This window comes from Mercenaria mercenaria, chromosome 4, assembly GCF_021730395.1.
Source record: "Mercenaria mercenaria strain notata chromosome 4, MADL_Memer_1, whole genome shotgun sequence".
Taxonomy (NCBI): domain Eukaryota; kingdom Metazoa; phylum Mollusca; class Bivalvia; order Venerida; family Veneridae; genus Mercenaria; species Mercenaria mercenaria.
Window position 1 is genome coordinate 12,935,843 of NC_069364.1, and position 21,891 is coordinate 12,957,733.

Consider the following 21,891-nt stretch of genomic DNA (forward strand, 5'->3'; position numbering starts at 1 on the left):
CAATTAGCATGTGTACACTGTGAAACTTAATATTTTAATGTTATTCTATTCAAAATTAATAGGAGCGACGGCAGTTAACATTCCTTCATTCAGGAAGTGAAATTAAAATGTATCACGTTTTAATATAGGAGGATTCAAAATATATTATTCTAAACGGACTAAACATGGAACTATATGAATATTCCTTTTGTTTGATATTTTTCATTCAGGTTTTAAACTTTATTACAGGTAACAGTTTTTGAATAATCAATTGATCAGGTAGAAGATAATTGTTGTAGAGCTATAAACTTAATTTTACATTAATGGGTTTACATTTTGACGATCACTGTAACTCAGGTGAAGAGTATTATTGATAAATGTTTTCTGAATAATTTTATTCCTGTCTACTACAGTTCGTTTTTGTAAACATCAAGTTTGTTAACATTAAAGATTGCGTTTTGTAACCTTAACTCCGGCTTCCATATTTTAGTGTTTCTAGTATATGAAAAACATGAGCTCAAGCTAAAACAAAACATAATCAAAAATTAGAAAGGTCATTTTGTAAGTAGAGAAATTTTGGTTTGAAAACGTGTAAACACGTATGACCTAATAATCGAACTGTAGTAGTGTTATTATTTTACGGGGAGAGATGTTTGTATACAAGATGCATTGATAAAATATTTAAGAAATGTATGAAGGATCGGTCAGAATAGTATTTCTTAATTCTATTCATATGGTGTTTAGGTTACAGCTATTATAAACGTAATTCAAACAACTCTTAAAGAAAATAGTCTAAATATCCTAACTATCTAACTAAGCAGTACTAAGACAATTACTGCTGTAATCATTCAAACAGTGGCGAGAAGATAACGTTTCTAAACCTTTATTCGAAGTTCTTATATATACTTTTGATTCCTTTATATAAATTGAAAAACAAAGTCTTGTCTAAATCTGTTTCGCTCTAACAAGGTTCTTCGATTGGCAATGTTTATTTAAATATAAACATGAGAAACGAGGGAATCAAACTAGCTTAAATTGGAGTTTCGTATTTTTGTTTTGAACTATTTCAGGTCAACTTATACCGCAAGAAGAGTTGAAAAATGTCACATCGTGTGACCTTCCTATAAATGTAACATGTGGAAGCAATGAAATTATCGCAGTGCATTCGTTGTACTTTTGGTACCATGCGACTTGCTCAGGCACATGCTGTCCCTATGACAGCAGTCACTTTAGTGCTGGTGCAGATACTGGCGTTATCCAGGCTGTCCGTCGTAAGTGTTCGGGAGAAAATGCATGTAGCCTAGTCCAGCTTGATGGTGTACGTGACTTTGGAAGTGGGGGTGTTCATGACCCTTCTTACTATGTTGTAAAATATTACTGCATACCTGGTAAGTTGGAAAATTTAAAACTTTCTTAAGATTTAGAATAAAAATCCAAACTCGTCTTTGTGCTTTAATAACACTCTTTATTACAAAATGGTAATGTGAAACAAATTATCATAGTATTACAGAATACGACATATTGACAGGTGCATGGCGTATGAATCTTATCATACAGTCTTACTTTCACCGTTTCCAGATGTCGAATTTCCTGAAACAATATGTCCAACATCTCTGTCATATGTTCAGAGATTTCCATCCTAGCTAGTTGACTATAACATTTCTGCTACATTGTAACAGTGTATAAAAAGTATTTCGTATTGACTTTTGTAATTGTTTAAACTTAATTTTGTCTTAATAATTTTTTTTGTATACAGCATTGAGGACGACTTCAATTTGCTCAGAAGAAACGCTAACATCAGCAGGTGAACCACTGTATCTAGCAAGCGAGAATTATCCATCCGTGACGACTAGGAATAGCACGTGCTCGTGTTCTTTAGAAGTTTTCTCGTGCACGTCGAGTGTAAAACTTTATATTATTGATGCAGACTTGTACTTAGATGAAACAACTTGTGAACAAACTATTGACTTTGTTGATGGTACAAGTACATCTCTCAGTACGATCAATTGTAAATCTTATTATGAAAACAGGATAGATGAAATAAGCTTTAGCACCAATTATGTGAAAATTGATTTCATTGATAATTCTGCACAAAATCAAGAAGGATACATTTTCCTCGGATTTAGAGGTAACTATATTGATAATTATTAGATCTAGTTTGATCTTTTAAAATATTTTACAAATGTAACTGTTACTGTTCTTGAGTATCGGCTTTTGTTTTGCTGATTACTATCAAAGCCAGGTTTTCTCTTTACGATAACAACAAATGTATACTCAAAATTCAGGCCTTTAGTAAGCATTTATACAGTACTAATTTGCTATTAAAATAAACACATACCCTATGAAAGAAGAATTGTTCTTAAATAACAGAAAAAAATACTTTCGAATTTATTATTGATCAAATTATTAGCTAAAATAAGAGTAAAGCGTCATTCTTTTGCATTTCAGTGTCTGAAGAAGTTGCTTTTAAACTCAGCTGCCAATACGAACAACAAACCGTGTGCCGTGGTAAGTATTGTAAAATGAATATATGTATAATAGTCAGTCATAGCAGAAATAGACAAAATAAAGCTTGTGTCAATTTCATTTATCTTTAATGCTTTTGACACTAGATGACATGTCTTGTTGTAAAAGTGTGGTCAATTATCTTTACTAGTAAATCTTGTATTAAATAACCATGGTAAAATTGCAATGTTTTATAAAATAAAATGATCTAGTAATTCATTTCATTTAGCTGTTATTGTTTTGAAGAGCCATTATAGATAAGTCAAGAACAGAGATGAAAACAGACACATGAGCCACCTATGTATCCAGTCCCCAAGTAGTAATGAAATATGGAACTGTATTATTCTTTTGAATTACTGACAGGTTGTAGTCTTTTTGTGCAATATGTTCTCGACCAAATCCAGTTTTGTTCCACTTTCCTTTAACGTTGAAAGTTATACAGAATTATTTTTTAATGAGGCAATGTTATCTACAGTAAATTGACGTCGATTTCTGATAGATATTTCAATTGATAAAATATGTCATTTACAATTATTGCAGACTGTGGAGCTCCGGGCCTTATTCCACATGGAAAATTGGAACTCGTCGATAGCAGCAACAGTAGTTACGGTTCATTAGCTAAGGTCAGCTGTGACAATGGATATGAGTCAGACGATTTAAATGTCAGTTGTCTAGATACAGGCCAGTGGGAAAATACTGCGTGTTCACTCAAAGGTTAAGATATATACTTGAATTAAACATAAGTTTTGTTTTAAACATGTGTCCTTTAAATACGTGGCAATTAATTTGATTAGTTGATGGTTGCAATGAATGGCTTGTAGCGAAATATAAGTAATATAAACTGTAGCGTCTTCTGTTGCCATTTTAACCATGATTGTTTAATTTACAAAATACCCAGTTTGATTGTTGTTCATCGAACAGTTTTGGCACTGAAACATTTTCAATAAAGGTATTTTAACTTTCAGAGCAACTGAGAATAAATAAAATCACATTAAAATATTGGACCCTACAGAATTGATGTGGGAAACACAGTAACACAATACTTGTGTTAGCATAATGTCACTGAATAAAATCTGAGCTCTGTGGTAGTATTCCCACTTCTATAATGCAGAACAAGTGCATTTGCCATTCTGGAACCAATCTAATTAATAACTTCTGTCCTTATTCTTTTGTATTAGTTCTTTGATGAAACTGAATGTGAAAGGGCCATTCTAAAACTCTAAAAATTGAAATGCAAATTAACATAGAACATGAAATATATTTTTCAGATTGTGGGACACCGTATGATATCTCCAATGGCACTATAACACCTGTCATCAATGGGAGTACAACCTTTGGCGCAAGAGCTAATGTTATATGTGATGAAGGATTTGAAATAAAAGGTAAGAATACAATATAAAACATATACAAGTATGTATGCACTTTTTAGGGAGACTTGGAGGACATATCGTGGAAGGAACAGTCTTTGTTATTCATCGTTTCACACAGATAAGTTACCTAGTGAGCACTGTAAAAAAGGTAAAATGCTGTATGTGATGAAGGCTTTGAAATAAAAGGTAAGAATACAGTATGGAAAATATAGTTTAAAATGCCCCTTTCAGGGTGAATGGGGAAGATTTGTCTTGAAATGGAACAGTCCTTATAACTTATCCTTTCACACAGATAACGTGACCATTGAGCAGTGCGAAAAGCTAAAAACAATTTGAATATTTGGAAACATAAAATTTAGGATAAAAGTTACATTTCAGATTTTCTCCATCAGTTGAAAATTGTAATTTATTTTTATAAAATAGTAAGTTAAGAATACATTGCAGAATCTCTATAAAGAACACCGCCGAGTAAACTAAGATTAGGTTTGTAATTTATAAAGGTTATTATTTAGAGCTTTATAAAGCTTTCACTTGTCATTTTGTTCTGTGAATAACAATAAATAACAAGGACTGTTTGTTCTCCAGAAGAATCGTTAAGGGAGATTCTATTTCATACCATTCAGATATGATATTTAATGTTAACGCTTTATTAAAGACAGAATAAACTACCAATATATTCTGTCATTTGACGTTTTACTTTCTTCTGTCATAAAAACATCGTCTTTAAATTGAACCGAGGTAAATTTTAATCAAAATTATTTGAAGGTTAATATCTACCATTACAGGAAATTGTGCTGGTACCCAGTTTCAATGTGGCGATGGTTCGTGCATTGACAACAGTTTGTGGTGTGATAATTTTCCACATTGTGACGACATCTTAGACGAATTATTGTGTGGTAAGTCATAATATATTTTTGTTCGCTAAAAGCTATCAAAAAATAGGCTAATTTTTACACATCCCATTCAAGAGTCAGATAACAAATTAGGTTCAAAATCACTAAGTACTATGGCCTATAAGTTATATATAAAATGGACACTGTTCACAGAGCTGTCATACAAAATTGTGTACCGCTGCTGCACGAGTGAAATGAAATGTTATTATTCTTGAGTGTTTGCTTTCGTTTCAGATGGTGAGCAGTCTTGCCTTGAAGGTCAAATGTTATGTGGTACGAGTTGTGTTGATTCTCAAGTAGGCCTATCATGCAATGGTAAATATTATCTTGTAAATAGAGGTCACTTCGCTTTAAAGATATATTAATTCACTTTATTCTACTTCACATATACTGTCCTGAAGAGAAGTTTGCAAGTATGATCTTAGTAATCAGACTAGACTGTAATTTGCACGTTATGATGGCACTGACTTTCTTTGAAATACATAATATACTTTACGTCATTTTCGCAATATACCCATCCAGTTAGGTCAGAAGGAAGAGCGGAAAAATATAAATTGAGAAGTCATGAATTCGATGTGGGAGCGGCGAATGCTGCCAACAGGTTACGATTTGGGATATGACAATGATTGAAGTCATTCGTCCTCTATTTCTGATTTCCTATTTGGAAGTTGTTAGTAAATCCTAGAGGAGTGGCCAGCACTTGTACCAAATACTATTGAAAAACGGTATAAATCCCAAATAAGAAAAAAAAAAACTCGCCTTTTCAGTATAGACATAAACGATATTATAGCTACCTTTCAATTAAAACTATCGACTTGTTTGATCAGGATGTTGACGACAGTGTAAAATAACAATTACAGCTATTGGTGATATTTCTCAAAATATAGATATTGTATATTTTGACGAATAACTAAGATATATGCCGAGACCGTTTTCCGTGTATCATACGATATTCGCTGAAGCTCAGTAAATATTTTCCTATTTATATAATGCTGTATTCAATTTTATATATGTGTAGCAGAGAAAAATGGTGTATTTTGATGTATTGCTGTTGTTTTCAGCCTGCGGTACAATGAATGCCAAAGCAATCACTGAAACTGTCAACATAAAAACTGTTGGATATATTTTAATGCACAGTTGGTTTCAGACAATGGTATGATGAATACCGAACAAGCACTGGAACTGTTTACAAAGAAAGAGTTTTATATATTTATTGCACTTTTGTTTACAGACAGTGGTACATGGATACCGACGCAAGCACTGGAAATGTGTAAATAGAAAGAGCTGGAATATATATTTTAATGCTCTTTTGTTTTCAGACAGTGGTACGTTGATACCAAAGCTGGATAAATTTACATAGGAAGAGTTATATGTATATTTTAATGTATTTTTTGTTTTCAGATAGCAGTACAACGGATGTTGAAGACAGCACTGGAACTATTAGCTGTTTAGTGATAGGCAAATGGGAGATTGTCAAATGCTCAGCAAAAGGTACTTTCTTTGCATAACGAAACACAAAGTCAATGACACAAATTTCAAATGTATGCAATTTTTCATATCGAACGGTTTGTGGTCAATAGGCGAGGATTAAAACAATGTATTTTCTTTTTATATTATAACTTCCATTTTTAAAACGTATCTTCACATTAATTCTTCTTTCAGTGAGGCCCGGGGCCGCGTTAAAAGCGGGAGGCATGTTAGCATATTTGCATAATATCGCACTGTAACTTAATACTTATTCGTCAGAGCCCGATACATATTTGAATAACATTTGTGACTTATCACGAGTTACGATTTTTTAAAGTGCATAATAGTTACTTTTAAAATGATTCGACTATTCAGACACTCTATAATATATATCCGGACATGGATTTTATGCTTAAAGCTGTACACCCCAGTTTTATAGTTTTGTATCTTGTTTTTGTTTCGAAATTTAGAAAACGGAATTATTAGTTAGTAATTACAAGAAAAATACATTTCAAAATGATTTTTGGCGTTTTAAGAAATTTTTATCTATGAGTCAATAGAATTTGTAGAAAACTTTCAAAAGCATTAGTCACTCTCTCAAAAGTTAGTATAACATAGAAAGGTATAGAGGAGAGATCGTGTTTGTATACAAATCCGTTGTATTTTGTTTTCGAACTGATAAGACAAAGGTCGGGTGGGCAGACGCCGAGCGTCCATTTTTTTTTTGTAAACAGTGATATTTTTTGTAACGGCTTAAACTTTCTTAAAACACAAATGATATCAATATGTTTTTGATCAATGGAAAGGTAATAAAACAAGCAATTTATTGATTACTTTTAATTATTATTTTGAAATAAAATAGATTAATTATGAACGCTTAACTTACAGTGTTTTTTCTAAAACTTTGGAGCATCGTTACGCCGCTATTAAAATCATATGTCATTTAAAATGGTTTTTCATTTTAAAAAGATATTTAAATATGAAAATATGAAAATCGTAAGCATTTCAAAACTTTTTGAATTTTTAAAATCCATAAATTAGCGAAAAGTTATTAAAATTTAAAAACTCCGATCCCATACACAAACGATGTAAAACATTTGTTTAGCCCACCACCAGATAAACAGGTGTTAATGTGTGACGTCACGGCGATCTCTCCTATACCATACAGAATTATTAAAATATCAATTAAAGACAGTACTTCTGTACTTTTGTTCGGTATCAAACTATAAAGAACAAAAGTTTGATGTCCGCCTGGAGGCATGTCTTTTAACTCTTTTTACCACAACATACTGAAACATGGGAATGCATTTAAACTCATCACCTGTGATTAGACCACCTATCCTTAGCCTCTGACGGTCACTTCATTTCCACTGTCAACATTTACTATGTAATTTGAAAATGAAGACCACATTCAAATAATGACTACTCACATTTTTGTTTTCGTAGCTGGGTTTTGATATTTGCGATTGACTATTCAAATGTTCTAAAATTAATTTGTTAAGTAAAGGATCAAACTTTTATTTCCAATGGTTATACGTGATAAATCCTGGTTAAACACAGTCATTTCATGCTAAGTCCCTTCAGTTTTTCACAGTTGTAAATATCGCACACATTTTTTTATCCTCTGATATCATAACTGCAACTATGAAATGATGTTGTTATAGTTAGCAAAGTTTGTTTTCTTACTTTAGATTGCGGAAATCTCAGGGAGATTCAGAATGGTACTATATCCCTTACTGTCATCAATATGACAACATATCAGTCGACGGCTGCCGTAACATGTGATGCAGGTTTCGTTGCATCGGCGGAAATAATTTCCTGTCAGGCGAATGGCACTTGGGAAAATGCTAGTTGTATTACTGGTAAGTCATTATCATTTCTCTGTAATTGGCAAATAACAAATCAAAAGATCCTTATTAAGAGTATGTGGTTGGTGAACGCCTTCAAACATTGCGTGTTTCATTGTGGTATTGAAGATTCAGATTATATGAAATACGAAAAGTGTAGAGATGATCAGTGGTTACGGGACGCAGTGTAAAATGATATTAAATTTTGTCTTCTGGCCTGCTTTCGGCTATTTAATGGTGTTTTCTTGTTGCTCTATAATTTCATCTTTATTGACTATATGTTATGCTTTGTCTACGCATTAGTGTTTAGATATTATATTATAAATTTAGATATGTAAATATATATAAAGGAACTACAGAAAGGTTACTGTTCGAAGAGGCTGCAGTCTTGGAACCTAGAATTGCATTCTAGACATTTTCATTGTTTATAGAATTATTTGTTAAATTGCCTTTTCAAAGGAACTTTTTAAAGTTATCGTTAAATGGACATTCTGACCCAGTGTTGAAAACACTTTCCGTATATCTTCTTACGATTATCTTGATCAATAGCTGTTTGCCGATAATATATAAACATTAATGTCATAAACGAATCAGTTTTTTCCACAATCTCTGATTTGATATACAAGAAAGGAAATGATTAATTTTTTTTAGAAAATGGCAGGTATGATTGAAATATACACTGTTATTCATTGTATTCTCGTAGACTGTGGTCCGCCTCAAAATGCGACCGGTGCCTCAGTAACAACTTCAAAGGGTAATATTGAAAATTCAGTAGCAACATATGTATGTACAGATGGATACGCACATACATCTGGGGATCTTCAGCGAACATGCGGATCTGACCATAAATGGAGCGGAATATTGCCAACATGCACGCCAGGTAAACCTTTTTGGATTTTTTTCTGTTCAGTTTTAGTTGAAGTGGCAAAGAGCTTGTTCGGAATATTTACCATTACTGTTAAATCATTCAAGAAACAATATTTTCATTTTGTCATAAGGTATCAATGCATTGTGGAACGGCTTAATACCATCGGCCCATCCTCCACTTTGTAACTGTTTATTTTTAATATACGTAAAACGTTGTTATTACACTCTTAGGAAAGCCTCATCATAGACACTAACTAAAGACGTTTTAGGTTTCTTAATTAGTATTTCATCCGTTTTAAGACACTTCTATCTAAAGTGAATTGTAAGTCGTTCATCTTTATATATTATCTTTTCGACATTATATATTTACTTTCCATCGATGAATTATGGCTATCATTGAATTATTCATGTGCAATGTAAATTCAACACAGCAAGTTCGATGCTTCAGTTTAGAAAAAAAAAGATACATTTAATTTAAACCAATGAATACAGTCAGTGTCATGTTTTACCAGTTAACACCTTTCACTATAGAGTTTTAAACGCATGATTTCTCTTCTATCTTATATGATAATTTTCATATATTCTGAAAGAATGAAATTTCTTGAAAGCATTTAGGTCAATTTTAGAACATTTACTTGTTTATGTTTAACCTGAACGTGATCTTTTATGCTGTTTTATATCCTTCAATATTCCTAGTATTTAATAGGCCTTTGTCTATCATAAAATGTATGCCAAACTATTCAAAGGAGTAGAAGATTCTTTCAAAAGATATTGTTGTGTATGGCGCAACACATTTGTTCTGCATAACATAGATATTCGGCTACAAAAGTAGAATGTTGACAATAGAAAAGCGTGTGATGTAAAATAAAATGAATATTTCCAAATAAGGTGATCTTTGTAGAGAGTACGAGGGCCATTCTAAAACAAATGAAAATCGTGCTGGAATATGGTACACAGTCTATGTTCAGACTTCAAATTCAGTTTATTATTTCAAATATTCATACCAGGAGAACTGGATATATTTTTCTGGGCCACAGAGTCGCGTTGACAACAGACAGCGGGTGCATAAAGGTGACCGTAGACCAGTAATTGCAAGCAAACTATTACTGTACAAATCCTACACCGTCAGGAAAGTCAGTCACTGGAAAGTTTTATAGATATAGACACAAAGTACTAAAAGCTATTAAACGAAAGTACAAAAGAAAATGCGTGGCTTTGTGCTATCATCTAAATTTGATTTTTAGCGTTTCTTTAGTGCATTTGGCCCTATTGGTCTTTTGCTCCTCGGTTACCAAGGGAGGCACCCATCGGTAACAAACCTTTCTTAAACCCAAGTGCTAGGTGAGAATCTCATGAGGTATCCCCGTTGAAATGCCAAAAAAAAGACGCTTTCACCGACAGTGTGTACCTGGCGTCTTCACCAATGTTCTTTGACGTCACTGCTATTTTGGACCTGCTAGTATAAGTCCTGTCTTAAAGGGTTGCCCAGCCATTTCTAAATTTACGTACCCACTCTCTGATACAGCAGACTTGAAGAATGCAGTTCAATGAGTATCTGCCTTGCCGGTATTTCTAAAGAACAACGTACTTTCATGTATGCTCTAATTTCAGAATTTTGTAAGCTTCTCAGCTGAATGTATACAAAATTATATATCCCCGAAACGGAACGATAATTTTAAACACTAGTACAACTTTGCAAGATTATAAAGGAGTCATTCATGTATCTTCCATGTTAAACGCGAGTTTTTTTTTGCGTATCAAACTTCTACGGATGAGCGCGATTGTCATTATTTTTAAAATGTCACTTGTATTTCCTACTTCTTTTGAACCATTCAGTAAATGTATATAACGAAAGGCACTGTTCTTTGAAGATCAAATGTACCCGAGGGACAGTCATAGGACACTTTACATTTATCTAAAACTCTTAAGCTTACTCCAGCCAACATTCTAGATTTTATTGCTTCTTCCATCCCTGTAAAGCTCACCATAAATTTACAATCAACGCTAAATATGCTTCTTTATTCTGGGCTCGATGCGTCATTAGCAGATGCTCTTTTGAAATGGCAAATAAAACCTTATTCCCTTTATACAGAAATGTCGTCCCTCAATTCCCGCTTGAGACGCTTGAAATGAGCATAGCAAGCATTCAGGTGATAACATGGCAGAAACAGTAGAGAGTGAAAAATCAAAATATCACCGAATCACGATTTTGCAATGTCACTTTAGGTATACAAGGTATATATAGGCAGTTCATGCACACGGCGACGCAATGCTGGTATATCTGCCACCACTAACAATACTAGCTGGCTAAGCAGTTAGATGCAAAAGTCATATTTCGCCGCCGCTGGTAGTTCGGCGGAAAATGGCACAGTTTTGTTACTAGTTAATATGTAGTTATAGAAACATACGCATTAAAATGATACACAAAGATAACTGATACAAAAAAAAAACTTAGTAAACGTAAATATATTTCAAACTCAGTTTCATATATAAATCGATTTTTTAAGCATTTTAGTCCGTTTGAAGAGCGCCAACACGCAATCAAAACATGCAAATAAACGCACCGATTGGCTGGCTAGTTTGTCGCTCTGGCGTATGTAAGTATCTACGAACAAACGAATTAGATAGAAGTTGACGGAGAACATTGCCAACTTGCATATCTGATGTGCAGTCTCAAATGTCTCTAATATTCGAACATGCTGAACGTTGTTTTAGTATTCCTTTGTTGAACTAATCCTTAGATGGGAGGTACATTTTATACCAGGCAATCTTATGAAATGAAAAGTCTGATATGCAAAAGCTTTACAGAAAGGTTGTTAATATTTTATCGTATAATTTTTATGTAGATTGCGGCATACCTGCAAATACGACAGGCGCTGAAGTAACGACATCAGCTGGTACTACTGAAAATTCAATAGCAACGTACGTATGTCAAAATGGATTCACACACACATCCGGAAATCTAACGCGTACATGTGGACCCGACAGTACTTGGAATGGAACACTTCCAACTTGCACACCCGGTATGAAATTACGCAATTCGTTTGAAACATGAACATACTATACATTTTTCTTCATGAAATTCATAGTAGAGAAAATCCTCTGATAAGAGTTTCATGTGATAATTCCATACAATGTCCATTCACTTAGAATTATTCCCTATTTGATATTTTAAAACTAATTAAATAGATTAAGGAAATGTTATTATATGTGTACATTGTGGCATTTCCCCAGACTCCATGTGTAAAAAGATAATGATTCCAGCTAATATGGCTGAATAGTTTGCAAAATAGAATTTATTATTACAAATCAATAAATGATAAATAATGTATTTTGTATCAAATCTGATATTCATAATCATTATACAGTCAGTGATTTACTGTTTTCCTTGCTAAAATCTGATCTTTATGAAGTAAGGTAGATTTATTAGTGCAATGTCATTAAATCGCTAGATGTTGCGTGAGCGTGTTAGATCAGGTCTCCTTAAAAATTACATTAAGGTATTTTAGGAATTAATTGATATTGCATTTCAATATCTTAGTTGTTTGTTTTTCAAACCCAAATGTATTATATATGAGCGGAAAGATGCAACAAATAACTTATTTACAGATTGTGGAGATCCAGACAATGTAACTGGTGCAACTTTTACAACGTCAAATAATAACTTAGAATCATCTGTTGCTACATACGTATGTGGAGAAGGGTACACGCATACTTCCGGCGATTTGCTACGAACGTGTAGATCAGACAGCACTTGGAATGGAGCACTTCCAGTTTGCACACCTGGTATGAAATCGCCAAATTCTTTGATATATTTACATGACGGATGTACTGTATGAAATAAGGTAGATGTATCGGTGAAATGTCGTGACATTTGTAGATGTTGCGAGTGCATGTTCAGTTCTTCTTAATAATTAACACGTAGGTATTTAAGGAATCAATATAATTCAGTTGCAACATACGTATGTCAAAATGAATTCACACGTACATCCGGTAATCTATGGCGTACAGGTGGACCCGACAGTACTTGGAATGGAACACTTCCATCTTGCAAACCTGGTATGATATTACGCAATTCGTTTAAAACATAAACATACCATACATTTTTCTTCATGAAAATCTTAGTAGAGAAAATCCTCTGATAAGAGTTTCATGTGATAATTCCATACAATGTCCGTTCACTTAGAATTATTCCCTATTTGATATTTTAAAACTATGTAAATAGATTAAGGAAATGTTATAATATGTGTACATTGTGGCATTTCCCCAGACTCCATGTGTAATAAGATAATGATTCCAGCTAATATGGCTGAATAGTTTGCAAAATAGAATTTATTATTACAAATCAATAAATGATAAATAATGTATTTTGTATAAAATCTGATATTCATAATCATTATACAGTCAGTGATTTACTGTTTTCCTTGCTAAAATCTGATCTTTATGAAGTAAGGTAGATTTATCAGTGCAATGTCATTAAATCGCTAGATGTTGCGCGAGCGTGTTAGATCAGGTCTCCTTAAAAATTACATTAAGGTATTTTAGGAATTAATGAATATTGCATTGGAATATCTTAGTTGTTTGTTTTTCAAACCCAAATGTATTATATATGAGCGGAAAGATGCAACAAATAACTTATTTACAGATTGTGGAGATCCAGACAATGTAACTGGTGCAACTTTTACAACGTCAAGTAATAACTTAGAATCCTCTGTTGCTACATACGTATGTGGAGACGGGTACACGCATACTTCCGGCGATTTAAAACGGACGTGTACATCCGACAGTACTTGGAATGGAACACTTCCAACTTGCACACCTGGTATGAAATCACCAAATTCTTTTATATATATACATGACAAATGTTATGTAAGTAGTCTCTGGAAGAACTAATCACTTAATGAGGGTTACACCTTGAAATTTGATACAATGTAAATTGGCGATTATGGTTTATATATCTGATATATCCGACTAAATTACTTAGAATGATTTAGGATGTATTATCATATTATGTAGATTGTGGCACACCTCCAAATTCGATGGGCGCTGAAGTAACCACATCAGCTGGTACTCTTGAAAATTCAGTTGCAACATACGTATGTCAAAATGGATTCAAACATACATCCGGTAATCTAACGCGTACATGTGGACCTGAAAGTACTTGGGATGGAACACTTCCAACTTGCACACCCGGTATAAAATTACACAAATCATTTAAAACATTAACATTCCAAACATTTCTTCATAATTTAAAAGATCTTCGTTGAACGAATCCACTGATAAGCGTTTTATGTGATAATTCCATAAAATGTCCGTTCACTCAGAATTATTCCCTATCTAATATTTTCAAACTATGCAGATACATTGAGGAAATGTTATTATAGTGCACATTGTGGAATTTCTGCTATATACTTCAGTGTGTAATAAGGTAACGATACTGCTGATAATGGTGCAAAATAACATTAATTCTTTACACGATGACAGATCAATAAATGATATATAAAGTATTTTGTATCAAATCTGATATTTATAATCATTATAAAGGCCGTGACTTACTGGTTTCAATTGGCAAAACCAGATCTGTATAAAATAAGGTAGTAGTATCGGTGTAATGTCGTGATATTTGTAGATGTTACATGAGCATGTTTGTTCAGTTCGTCTTAATAATTAACACGTAGGTATTTAAGGAATCAATGGAGATTGCTTTTGAATGTCTTAGTTGTTTGTGTTTGAAACATATATGTATTTTATATGAGCGGAAAGAAGCAATATATGACTTATTTACAGATTGTGGAGATCCAGACAATGTAACTGGTGCAACCTTTACAACGTCAAGAAATAACTTAGAATCCTCAGTTGCTACATACGTATGTGGAGACGGGTACACGCATACTTCCGGCGATTTGCAACGGACGTGTACATCCGACAATACTTGGAATGGAACACTTCCAACTTGCACACCTGGTATGAAATAACCAAATTCTTCGATATATTTACATAATTAATGTCGTGTTAGTAGTCAGTGGTAGGACTAATCACTTCATGAGAGTTACATTTTGAAATCCGAAACAATGTAAATTAACGATTATGATTTATATACATGTTATTTCCGAATAAATTACAGAGAATGATTTAGGATGTATTATCATATATGTAGATTGTGGCACTCCTCAAAATTCGATGGGTGCTGAAGTAACCACATCAGCTGGTAATCTTGAAAATTCAGTTGCAACATACGTATGTCAAAATGGATTCACACATACATTCGGTAATCTAAGGCGTACATGTGGACCCGACAGTACTTTGAATGGAACACTTCCAACTTGCACACCTGGTATGAAATCACCAAATTTTTTGATACATTTACATGACGAATGTTGTGTTAATAGTCTCAGGAAGGACAAATCACTTGATGAGAGTTGCACCTTGAAATTTGATACAGTGTAAATTGACGATTATGATTTATATATTTGTTATATCCGAATAAATTACACAGAATGATTTAGAACGTATTATCACTTTTGTAGATTGTGGCACCCCTCCAAATACGAATGGCGCTGAAGTAACCACATCAGCTGGTACTCTTGAAAATTCAGTTGCAACATACGTATGTCAAAATGGATTCACACATACATCCGGTAATCTAAGGCGTACATGTGGACCCGACAGTACTTGGGATGGAACAGTTCCAACTTGCACACCCGGTATGAAATTACGCAATTCGTTTAAACCACAAGCATGCAAATCATTTCTTCATGAAGATCTTCGTTGAACGAATGATCTGATAAGCGTTTTATGTGATAATTCTATAAAATGTCCGTTCACTTAGAATTATTCCTTATCTAGTATTTTCGAACTATGCAGATAGATTGAGGAAATATTATTATAGTGCACATTGTGGAATTTCCGCTACTTCTGTGTGTAATAAGGTAACGATTCCAGCTGATACTGCTGAAAATGTTGCAAAATAACATTTATTTCTTTACACGATGACAGATTAATAAATTATATATAAGGTATTTTGTATCAAATCTGATATTTATAATCATTATAAAGGCCGTGACTTACTGGTTTCCATTGGTAAAATCAGATCTGTATGAAATAAGGTAGATGTATCGGTGTAATGTGACATTTGTAGATGTTGCGTGAGCATGTTTGTTTAGTTCTTCTTAATAATTAACACGTAGGTATTTAAGGAATCAATGATGATTGCTTTTAAATGTCCTAGTTGTTTGTGTTTGAAACATATAAGTATCACATATGAGCGGAAAGAAGCAATATATGACTTATTTACAGATTGTGGAGATCCAGACAATGTAACTGGTGCAACTTTTACAACGTCAAGTACTAACTTAGAATCCTCTGTTGCTACATACGTATGTGGAGACGGGTACACGCATACTTCCGGCGATTTGCAACGGACGTGTACATCCGACAGCACTTGGAATGGAACACTTCCAACTTGCACACCTGGTATGAAATCACCATTTTTATATATATATATATATACATGGCAAATGTTGTGTTAGTAGTCTCTGGAAGAACTAATCACTTAATGACGGTTACACCTTGAAATCTGGTACAATTTAAATTGGCGATTATGGTTAGTATATCTGATATAAGCGACTAAATTACTTAGAATGATTTTGGATGTATTATCATATGATGTAGATTGTGGCACTCCTCCAAATTCGATGGGCGCTGAAGTAACCACATCAGCTGGTACTCTTGAAAATTCAGTTGCAACATACGTATGTCAAAATGGATTCACACATACATCCGGTAATCTAACACGTACATGTGGACCCGACAGTACTTGGGATGGAACAGTTCCAACTTGCACACCCGGTATGAATTTACGCATTTCGTTTAAAATATGAACATACAATACATTTCTTCATGGAGATCTTAGTAGAACAAATATTCTGATACGAATTTTATGTGATATATCCATACAATGTCCGTTCATTTAGAATTATTCCCTATCTATTATTTTCAAACTCTGCAGATAGATTAAGGAAATGTTACAATAAGTGTACATTGTTGTATTTCCGCAAGTTCGATGTGTAATTCCAGCTGATACTGCTGACAATTTTGGGTAAAAAAAACATTAAGTACTTTAGACGATGGCAGACCAGTAAATGATTTATAAGGTATTTTGTAAAAAATCTAATATTCATAATCATTATATAGGCAGTGACTTATTGTTTTCCTTGGTAACATCAGATCTATATGAAGTAAGGTAGATGTATCAGTCCAATGTCGTGAAAGGTCGAAGTGTTGCGTTAGCACGTTCGTTCAGTTCCTCTAAATCATTTACATTTAATTATTTAAGAAGTCAATGGATATTGCTTTTAAATGACTTGGCTGTTTGTTTTTCAAACTTAAATATATCACAATGAGCAGAAAGAAGCAACATATTACTTATTTAAAGATTGTGGAGAACCAGAAAATGTAACTGGAGCAACTGTTACAACGTCAAGTAATAACTTAGAATCCTCTGTTGCTACATACGTATGTGGAGACGGGTACACGCATACTTCCGGCGATTTGCAACGAACGTGTACATCCAACAGCACTTGGAATGGAACACTTCCAACTTGTACACCTGGTATGAAATCACCAAATTCTTTTATATATATACATAACAAATGCTATCTAAGTAGTCTCTGGAAGAACTAATCACTTAAGGACGGTTACACCTTGAAATTTGATACAATGTTAATTGGCGATTATGATTTATATATCTGATATATCCGACTAAGTTAGTTAGAATGATTTTGGATGTATTATCATATTATGTAGATTGTGGCACACCTCCAAATTCGATGGGCGCTGAAGTAACCACATCAGCTGGTACTCTTGAAAATTCAGTTGCAACATACGTATGTCAAAATGGATTCACACATACATCCGGTAATCTAACGCGTACATGTGGACCTGAAAGTACTTGGGATGGAACACTTCCAACTTGCACACCCGGTATGAAATTACACAAATCATTTAAAACATTAACATTCCAAACATTTCTTCATAATTTTGAAAGATCTTCGTTGAACGAATCCTCTGATAATCGTTTTATGTGATAATTCTTTAAAATTTCCGTTCACTTAGAATTATTCCCTATCTAATATTTTCAAACTATGCAGATAGATTGAGGAAATATTATTATAGTGCACATTGTGGAATTTCCGCTACTTCGGTGTGTAATAAGGTAACGATACTGCTGAAAATGTTGCAAAATAGCATTTATTTCTTTACACGATGACAGATCAATAAATGATATATAAAGTATTTTGTATCAAATCTGATATTTATAATCGTTATAAAGGCGGTGACTTACTGGTTTCCATTGGTAAAATCAGATCTGTATGAAATAAGGTAGATGTATCGGTGTAATGTCGTGACATTTGTAGATGTTGCATGAGCATGTTTGATTAGTTTTTCTTAATAATGAACACGTAGGTATTTAAGGAATCAATGGAGATTGCTTTTGAATGTCTTGTTTGTGTTTGAAACATATATGTATTATATATGAGCGGAAAGAAGCAATATATGACTTAATTACAGATTGTGGAGATCCAGACAATGTCACTGGTGCAACTTTTGCAACGTCAAGTAATAACTTAGAATCCTCAGTTGCTACATACGTATGTGGAGACGGGTACACGCATACTTCCGGCGATTTACAACGGACGTGTACATCCGACAGTACTTGGAATGGAACACTTCCAACTTGCACACCTGGTATGAAATCACCTAATTCTTTGATATATTTACATGACTAATGTCGTGTTAGTAGTCCGTGGTGGGACTAATGACTTCATGAGAGTTACATCTTGAAATCCGAAACAATGTAAATTGACGATTATGATTTATATACATGTTATTTCCGAATAAATTAAACAGAATGATTTAGGATGTATTATCATATATGTAGATTGTGGCACTCCTCCAAATTCGATGGGTGCTGAAGTAACCACATCAGCTGGTAATCTTGAAAATTCAGTTGCAACATACGTGTGTCAAAATGGATTCACACATACATCCGGTAATCTAAGGCGTACATGTGGACCTGACAGTAATTGGGATGGAACACTTCCAACTTGCACACCCGGTATGAAATTACGAAATTCGTTTAAACCAAAGCATGCCAATCATTTCTTCATGAAGATCTTCGTTGAACGAATACTCTGATAAGCGTTTCATGCGATAATTCTATAAAATGTCCGTTCACTTAGAATTATTCCCTATCTATTATTTTCAAACTATGCAGATAGATTGAGGAAATGTTATTATAGTGCACATTGTGGAATTTCCGCTACTTCGGTGTGTAATAAGGTAACGATTCCAGCTGAGACTGCTGAAAATCTAAAATCATTTTAAACATTTACATTCCGAACATTTCTTCATGAAGATCTTCGTTGAACGAATCCTCTGATAAGAGTTTTAAGTGATAATACTATAAAATGTTCGTCCACTTAGAATTATTCTCTATCTAATATTTTAAAACTATGCAGATAGATTAAGAAAATGTTATAATTGTGTACAATGTAGCATTTCCCGAAGTTAGGCATTTAATTTCAGCTGATCCTGCTGAAAGATTTGCAAAATAGCATTAAGTATTTCAGACGATGACAGATCAATAAATGATGTATAAGGTATTTTGTATCACATATGATATTCATAATCATTATATAGGCGGTGACTTATTGTTTTCCTTGGTAACATCAGATCTGTATGAAGTAAGGTAGATGTATCAGTCCAATGTCGTGAAAGGTCGAAGTGTTGCGTGAGCATGTTCGTTCAATTCCTCTAAAAAATTTTACATATAGGTATTTTAGAAGTCATTGGAGATTACTTCTGAATGACTTGGTTGGTTGTATTTCATGCGTGAATGTAGTATATATAAGCGGAAAGATGCAACATATAACTTATTTACAGATTGTGGAGATCCAGAAAATGTAACTGGTGCAACTGTTTCAACGTCAAGTAATAACTTAGAATCCTCTGTTGCTACATACGTATGTGGAGACGGGTACACGCATACTTCCGGCGATTTGCAACGGACGTGTACATCCGACAGTACTTGGAATGGAACACTTCCAACTTGCACACCTGGTATGAAATCACCAAGTTATTTTATATTTTTACATGACAAAAGTTGTGTTAGTAGTCTCTGGAAGAACTAATGCCTTAATGAGAGTAACGCCATGAAATCTGATACAATGTATATTGACGATTATGATTTATATATCTGTTATATCTGAATAAATTACACAGAATGATTTAGGATGTATTATCATATATGTAGATTGCGGTACCCCTCCAAATTCGATGGGCGCTAAAGTAACGACATCAGCTGGTACTCTTGAAAATTCAGTTGCAACATACGTATGTCAAAATGGATTCACACATACATCCGGTAATCTAACGCGTACATGTGGACCTGAAAGTACTTGGGATGGAACACTTCCAACTTGCACACCCGGTATGAAATTACACAAATCATTTAAAACATTAACATTCCAAACATTTCTTCATAATTTTGAAAGATCTTCGTTGAACGAATCCTCTGATAATCGTTTTATGTGATAATTCTTTAAAATTTCCGTTCACTTAGAATTATTCCCTATCTAATATTTTCAAACTATGCCGATAGATTGAGGAAATATTATTATAGTGCACATTGTGGAATTTCCGCTACTTCGGTGTGTAATAAGGTAACGATACTGCTGAAAATGTTGCAAAATAGCATTTATTTCTTTACACGATGACAGATCAATAAATGATATATAAAGTATTTTGTATCAAATCTGATATTTATAATCGTTATAAAGGCGGTGACTTACTAGTTTCCATTGGTAAAATCAGATCTGTATGAAATAAGGTAGATGTATCGGTGTAATGTCGTGACATTTGTAGATGTTGCATGAGCATGTTTGTTCAGTTTTTCTTAATAATTAACACGTAGAAATTTAAGGAATCAATGGAGATTGCTTTTGAATGTCTTAGTTGTTTGTGTTTGAAACATATATGTATTATATATGAGCGGAAAGAAGCAATATATGACTTAATTACAGATTGTGGAGATCCAGACAATGTCACTGGTGCAACTTTTGCAACGTCAAGTAATAACTTAGAATCCTCTGTTGCTACATACGTATGTGGAGACGGGTACACGCATACTTCCGGCGATTTACAACGGACGTGTACATCCGACAGTACTTGGAATGGAACACTTCCAACTTGCACACCTGGTATGAAATCACCTAATTCTTTGATATATTTACATGACTAATGTCGTGTTAGTAGTCCGTGGTGGGACTAATGACTTCATGAGAGTTACATCTTGAAATCCGAAACAATGTAAATTGACGATTATGATTTATATACATGTTATTTCCGAATAAATTAAACAGAATGATTTAGGATGTATTATCATATATGTAGATTGTGGCACTCCTCCAAATTCGATGGGTGCTGAAGTAACCACATCAGCTGGTAATCTTGAAAATTCAGTTGCAACATACGTGTGTCAAAATGGATTCACACATACATCCGGTAATCTAAGGCGTACATGTGGACCTGACAGTAATTGGGATGGAACACTTCCAACTTGCACACCCGGTATGAAATTACGAAATTCGTTTAAACCAAAGCATGCCAATCATTTCTTCATGAAGATCTTCGTTGAACGAATACTCTGATAAGCGTTTCATGCGATAATTCTATAAAATGTCCGTTCACTTAGAATTATTCCCTATCTATTATTTTCAAACTATGCAGATAGATTGAGGAAATGTTATTATAGTGCACATTGTGGAATTTCCGCTACTTCGGTGTGTAATAAGGTAACGATTCCAGCTGAGACTGCTGAAAATCTAAAATCATTTTAAACATTTACATTCCGAACATTTCTTCATGAAGATCTTCGTTGAACGAATCCTCTGATAAGAGTTT

At 33.7% G+C, this 21,891-nt stretch overlaps 1 protein-coding gene across 13 annotated transcripts in view; it reads left to right on the forward strand.

The window, feature by feature from the left end:
• The window catches only part of LOC123552674 (sushi, von Willebrand factor type A, EGF and pentraxin domain-containing protein 1-like), a 42,535-nt gene that overhangs the window by 2,344 nt on the left and 18,300 nt on the right, over positions 1 to 21,891 (forward strand). For 5 of the 13 annotated variants that reach the window (XM_053540496.1, XM_053540484.1, XM_053540490.1 and 2 more), the window contains exons 2-28: positions 1,050 to 1,367; positions 1,736 to 2,107; positions 2,428 to 2,487; positions 3,025 to 3,198; positions 3,753 to 3,866; positions 4,640 to 4,750; positions 4,982 to 5,062; positions 6,149 to 6,238; positions 7,906 to 8,076; positions 8,765 to 8,941; positions 11,775 to 11,951; positions 12,538 to 12,714; positions 13,574 to 13,750; positions 13,945 to 14,121; positions 14,716 to 14,892; positions 15,086 to 15,262; positions 15,456 to 15,632; positions 16,225 to 16,401; positions 16,600 to 16,776; positions 17,363 to 17,539; positions 17,734 to 17,910; positions 18,499 to 18,675; positions 18,869 to 19,045; positions 19,873 to 20,049; positions 20,243 to 20,419; positions 21,012 to 21,188; positions 21,382 to 21,558. In XM_053540496.1, the coding sequence (XP_053396471.1) occupies positions 1,050 to 1,367; positions 1,736 to 2,107; positions 2,428 to 2,487; positions 3,025 to 3,198; positions 3,753 to 3,866; positions 4,640 to 4,750; positions 4,982 to 5,062; positions 6,149 to 6,238; positions 7,906 to 8,076; positions 8,765 to 8,941; positions 11,775 to 11,951; positions 12,538 to 12,714; positions 13,574 to 13,750; positions 13,945 to 14,121; positions 14,716 to 14,892; positions 15,086 to 15,262; positions 15,456 to 15,632; positions 16,225 to 16,401; positions 16,600 to 16,776; positions 17,363 to 17,539; positions 17,734 to 17,910; positions 18,499 to 18,675; positions 18,869 to 19,045; positions 19,873 to 20,049; positions 20,243 to 20,419; positions 21,012 to 21,188; positions 21,382 to 21,558 (4,677 nt within the window). Of the gene's footprint in view, positions 1 to 32; positions 229 to 1,049; positions 1,368 to 1,735; positions 2,108 to 2,427; positions 2,488 to 3,024; positions 3,199 to 3,752; positions 3,867 to 4,639; positions 4,751 to 4,981; positions 5,063 to 6,148; positions 6,239 to 7,905; positions 8,077 to 8,764; positions 8,942 to 11,774; positions 11,952 to 12,537; positions 12,715 to 13,573; positions 13,751 to 13,944; positions 14,122 to 14,715; positions 14,893 to 15,085; positions 15,263 to 15,455; positions 15,633 to 16,224; positions 16,402 to 16,599; positions 16,777 to 17,362; positions 17,540 to 17,733; positions 17,911 to 18,498; positions 18,676 to 18,868; positions 19,046 to 19,872; positions 20,050 to 20,242; positions 20,420 to 21,011; positions 21,189 to 21,381; positions 21,559 to 21,891 lie in introns of those variants that run through there. The other 8 variants (XM_053540485.1, XM_053540492.1, XM_053540489.1 and 5 more) reach the window with 8 other exon arrangements.